Raw genomic sequence first — 5777 nt, forward strand, 5'->3', positions numbered from 1 at the left:
ATTCAGGTTAACATTCCTGATTGCCCATGACCACTGTGCCTCGCTCTAAAGACCATGGCTGCGTTCGTAAATTCGCTCTGGAAATCTGATCAGCACTCATGGAATGCCTCTTGTCCAATCAAATCACTTAGTCCCTTTATGATGTTGAACCCAGTGTGCACTCCGGCGTTCTCAGAGCGAATTTACCAACGCAGCCCCATTGACAGGAGAGTATAAGATTTGAAAAATAACTGACCCAACTCAGGAACAGTTGGGGAATAAAAGACTGACTAATATGATCCTCCATCTCACAACTAGGGTTGCCAGATGGGGCAGGTTAACGCAGAATGGGCTACTTTTGATCACACTGGGCCAGAAAAAAAGCATTTGGGCGGGTTGGGCTGGATAAATAGCATTTAGGCGGTATCAAAATGTCAATACACACCCAATAGCTACATGTGCAGGTTTTTAAATTTATTTTACAACATCATTGGCAACAGACATACAGTTTAGAGGCAGGAGATGGACACCTGCCCAATAGTAATAAGCGGTCTTCTGACAATGGGTTTTGGGGCTGGTTTTTGGTGGATTTAGCGGTTTTTAGACTGTGGTTAGGCTGGAAATTGTCAATCCCATCTGGCAACCCTGCTCACAATTCTCTTCAATCTCAAGCAGCCACACTTCTGGTCGGACAGAAGATCCCCATCATGCAGCAGGTAGCCTACTGAAAGGTGCTAATTAGCTACTGATTACCTAACTGGTCGACATGAACCCTCTCAGACACGGCCAACGCTTCATTCCTTTAGAGAAGGTGGGTTGAATGACCCGTTACAGGCAGAATGACCCGTTACAGGCAGAATGACCCGTTACAGGCAGAATGACACACTGGATACCGTTGAACACAGAGTCATCTTCTCACCCTCCTCATCACTGACACTGTTTTATTACATCTCACACACTGATACAACATCTAGTCCACAGTAAAGAACAGGAGAGCTGGACTGTGGTGACTGGCTGTGTTAGAGTCTGTTGGCCAGTCCTACAGGGTCTCCTGGCCAGGCATACAGGGGCCAGGCAGGGCAGGCATGCAGGGGCCAGGCAGAGCAGGGTGGTACTGTAGGGCAGTAGTGAAGCTTCAACCACGGTTAGGATTGTGGAGAGTTCAAAGTCCAAATGGCGTAATGGAGAAAGTGTGGGGGTGGGGGGAGGGGGGGGGGGGTTACTAGGCTACTAGGCTAAGACGCCTCCTAGGCTACTACAGGCATAGGCTACTAGCTACTAGCTAGCTACAGGCAGACACATACACAAGGTGGTCCTCTGTGACTCAGTTGGTAGAGCATGGTGCTAACAACACTTAGGTTGTGGGTTCGATTCCCGCTGGGACCATACATATATATATATATACTGAAACATGTACACATTCACTGCAATGTAGGTCGCTTTGGATAAAAGCGTCAGCTAAATGGCATATATTATATAGATATTATATATGTACAGTATATATATATATTATACAAACAAGTGTTCTGGGTTACATGAAGTAATAGTAGAAGTAACCCCTGGCAACTAAACGTCCGTGTCGCACGCGCGCGCACGCACACACACGCACGCACGCACGCACGCACGCACGCACTCACACACACACACACACACACACACACTCACACACACACACACACACACACACACACACAGAGCAGGATAGTGTTCAGGCATAGTAGCCATGGAAGAACACACACACGCAGAGCAGGATGACGGCGTTGGCGTTGCAGACGTTCCTCCAGAGCGGCCTCTCGGAGGTGTCCGTCAGGCTCTTCTGCAGCGCGGCCTGCTCCTCTGGGCTCAGCCTGGGACCGGTCTGCTTCTCCAGCCCACAGAAGGTCCTCAGAGCCCGCCTGCAGAACCCTGGCTGGGCCTCCTCCTCACCCGGCTCTGCAGCACACACAGAAGCACATATGGAAACACTGTGTGTGTGTGTGTGTGTGTGTGTGTGTGTGTGCGAGTGCGTGTGCGTGTGTGTGTGTGTGTGTGTGTGTGTGTGCGTGCGTGCGTGTGTGTGTGTGTGTGTGTGTACCTTCATAATGTACATGTTTATGTGTGTGTGTGTGTGTGTGTCTGTCTGTCTGTCTGTAAGTCAGTCAGTGTGTGCGCGCGTGTCTGTCTGTCTGTATATGTAGGTGTGTGTGTGCGTGCACCATCATACTGTACATGTTTATGTGTGTGTGTGTGTGTGTGTGTGTGTGTGTGTGTGTGTGTGTGTGTGTGCGTGATGGAGGGTGGAGAGGCCTCTCTCACCTTCGACCCCCAGGGTGGAGTCAGAGTCTGGGTTCTCCACCCAGTCGTTGTCGGCCTGCAGGTCGATCCTGTCCTCTGTCCTGTCCCTCAGACTCCAGCACAGCCGGTACAGCTGGAGAGGGGGGGGAGGGAGGGAGGGGGGGAGGGGGGGAGAGGGAGAGGGGGAGTGGGAGGGAGAGGGAGGGAGAGGGAGAGGGGGAGGGGGAGGGGGAGGGAGAGGGAGAGGGGGAGGGGGAGGGGGAGGGAGGGGGAGGGGGAGGGGGAGGGAGGGAGGGGAGGGAGGGGGAGGGGGAGGGAGGGGGGGGGGGGGAGGGAGTGGGAGGGAGGGGGGGGGGGGAGAGACGCATATATGTGACCCAGTCTGATCATCTGGTCCGCATGTCGGCAACCAATCAAAATGTTCAGACTTTTCTTTTGAAACACGGAACTACGTTTCAACGTTGTTGAGAATCACAAACACAAACTCGCTAGTCAAGCCAAAACACTGCAACAACGCAACGGATTGGGTGAGAAATCCCCACTGCTACCTAGTTAACTACAACACTACTTTACATTGTTACCTAGTTAACTAGAACACTACTTTACATTGTTACCTAGTTAACTAGAACACTACTTTACATTGTTACCTGGTTAACTAGAACACTACTTTACATTGTTACCTAGTTAACTACAACACTAATTTACATTGTTACCTGGTTAACTAGAACACTACTTTACATTGTTACCTAGTTAACTAGAACACTACTTTACATTGTTACCTAGTTAACTAGAACACTACTTTACATTGTTACCTAGTTAACTAGAACACTACTTTACATTGTTACCTAGTTAACTAGAACACTACTTTACATTGTTACCTAGTTAACTAGAAAACTACTTTACATTGTTACCTAGTTAACTAGAACACTACTTTACATTGTTACCTAGTTAACTAGAACACTACTTTACATTGTTAGCTCACAAAACAAGTTGTGTTAGTTGACTAGAGATGATTTTCAACAACGCTGAAATGTATTCACATTTTTCGAAAGAAAAGTCAGATCATTACATTGGATCCCGACATGAGGACCAAAGCATTAGAATGTGTCACGTTTGACCACAGCTGTCAGGTGTAACATACATATTTGATCACAGCTGTCAGGTGTAACGTACGTATTTGTCGTCGATGGGCTGGGTCATGAGGGAGATGGACAGGATGAGCAGACAGGAAACCACAAACAGGATGATGGAGAAGTAGAGGTAGTGGACGCCGCAGATGATGACAGGACAGGCGCTGGGGTGGACGCAGCTCCCGGTCCCGTAGGCGAACTCAGCGATCATCCTGGTCAGGCCGATACACAAGCCTATGAGGAGGCCGTAGAACGCACCCTGGGGGGGGGGAGGGAGGGAGGGGGGGGGGGAGGGGAGGAGGGGGGGAGGAGAGGGAGAAGGGGAGAGGAGAGGGGGAGGAGGATAGATGTAGTAGTAGAGGGTAAGAGAGGTCTCTCCATCCTACCTCCACCTTTCATCATGTACACAAACATGAACATGGACAGTGCACTCACACACACACACACACACACCTACACACAGGCAGGCAGGCAGACACACACACACACACACAGACAGACAGACAGACGAGGGAGATCATAAACACACATTCATAGAAAGGCAATAAATTATGAAATGGAAACCAGGGACCCACCGGCTCGTTGACTCTCTTGCAGAAGATGGCCAGCATGTAGACAGCAGCGATGGGCGGAGTCAGGTAGGAGGTTATGGACTGGATGTAGTCAAACAGCTGGCCGCTCTGCGCTGACTTCACCACCGGGATCCACGCGATGCTCACCCCGATCAGGAACACGATGAACACCCTGCACACACACACACACACACACACACACACACACATGTACACACACATGTACGCATGTATACACACACACACACACACACACACGCATGTACACACACACACACACACACACACACACACATATATATATTAGAAGCGAGAACATTTATCCATGTACAAACGAATACAAAACTAAACGCACGGGACACACACACACACACACACAGGCACACACACACACACACACACACACAGGCACACACACACACACACACACGCCCACCTGCCAGCGATCATCAGCTCCTTCTCCTTCGCGGTGGAGCGTATCTTGGTGTAGATGTCCATGGTGAACAGGGTGGAGGCGCTGTTGAAGATGGAGGTGAGGGAGGACATCAGAGACGCCAGCATCACGGACAACATGAGACCCCGCAGACCTGGGGGGGGGGGGGGGGGGGGGGATTAGCAAAGAGGAGTGAGAGAGCATAAGAGGAATGGGATGAAGGGATATGGTGGAGGAATGGGATGGAGGGATGGATGGGAGGGATGGAGGGATATGATGGAGGGATGGGAGGGATGGAGGGATGATGGGATGGGAGGGATGGAGGGAGGGATGGGAGGGATGGAGGGAGGGACGGGATGGAGGGATGGGATGGAGGGATGGGATGGAGGGATGGGAAATACAGTATAAAGAGAATTAGTGTTGGTCATTGTGTACAGTACACACAGTACACACACACACACACACACACACACACCATCAGGCATGAGGTCCACCACCAGCTTGGGGTAGGCGATGTTGGTGCAGCCCACGCTGGCCCCGCAGAACTCCTGGCACTTCTCTGGGACCACGCACGCCACCTCATCTGCAACACAGGCCAGGGCAGGGTCAGGTTAGGGTCAGGGTCAGGGTCAGGTTAGGGTCAGGGTCAGGGTCAGGGTCAGGGCAGGGTCAGGGTCAGGTTAGGGTCAGGGTCAGGTTAGGGTCAGGTTAGGGTCAGGGTCAGGGTTAGGGTCAGGGTCAGGGTTAGGGTCAGGGTCAGGTTAGGGTCAGGGTCAGGGTCAGGGTTAGGGTCAGGGTCAGGTTAGGGTCAGGGTCAGGGTCAGGGTCAGGTTAGGGTTAGGGTCAGGGTCAGGTTAGGGTCAGGTTAGGGTCAGGGTCAGGTTAGGGTCAGGGTCAGGGTTAGGGTTAGGGTCAGGTTAGGGTCAGGGTCAGGGTCAGGGTTAGGGTCAGGGTCAGGGTCAGGTTAGGGTCAGGGTCAGGGTCAGGTTAGGGTTAGGGTCAGGTTAGGGTCAGGGTCAGGTTAGGGTCAGGGTCAGGGTCTCTGGTACCACGCACGCCACCTCATCTGCAACACAGGCAGGGTCAGATAACAATAATAACTCTGGGTAGAGGATGTACCTGGTAGAGGATGTACCTGGTAGAAGATCATGGGTAAAGGGTGTACCTGGTAGAGGATCATGGGTAAAGGGTGTACCTGGGTAGAGGATGCGGCTGATCATGCCAGGGAACACCATGAGGAACATGGGCAGCAGCTTCAGGTAGCCACACAGGATGCAGCCCGCCTTCACGTGGGACAGGTTCTTAGCAGACAGACACCGCTGGACGATCACCTGAAGGACCGCAGGGTCAGAGGGCAGAGGTCATAGCACAGAGGACCACAGGGTCAGA

General features: G+C 51.7%; 1 protein-coding gene across 1 annotated transcript in view; it reads right to left on the minus strand.

Moving 5' to 3' along the window:
- Positions 1 to 1687: 1687 nt before the first annotated feature.
- slc5a1 (solute carrier family 5 member 1) overlaps positions 1688 to 5777 on the minus strand; it is a gene marked incomplete at both ends in the record, with an annotated part of 17734 nt that continues 13644 nt past the window's right edge. Inside the window, 7 exons of the mRNA XM_080530387.1 lie at positions 1688 to 1900; positions 2282 to 2386; positions 3427 to 3642; positions 3959 to 4127; positions 4392 to 4542; positions 4864 to 4971; positions 5584 to 5719. Coding sequence (XP_080386513.1) covers positions 1688 to 1900; positions 2282 to 2386; positions 3427 to 3642; positions 3959 to 4127; positions 4392 to 4542; positions 4864 to 4971; positions 5584 to 5719 — 1098 coding nt within the window. The remainder of the gene's footprint in view (positions 1901 to 2281; positions 2387 to 3426; positions 3643 to 3958; positions 4128 to 4391; positions 4543 to 4863; positions 4972 to 5583; positions 5720 to 5777) is intronic.

Source organism: Nansenia antarctica (genome assembly GCF_963989245.1).
Source record: "Nansenia antarctica genome assembly, chromosome: 4".
Classification (NCBI taxonomy): domain Eukaryota; kingdom Metazoa; phylum Chordata; class Actinopteri; order Argentiniformes; family Microstomatidae; genus Nansenia; species Nansenia antarctica.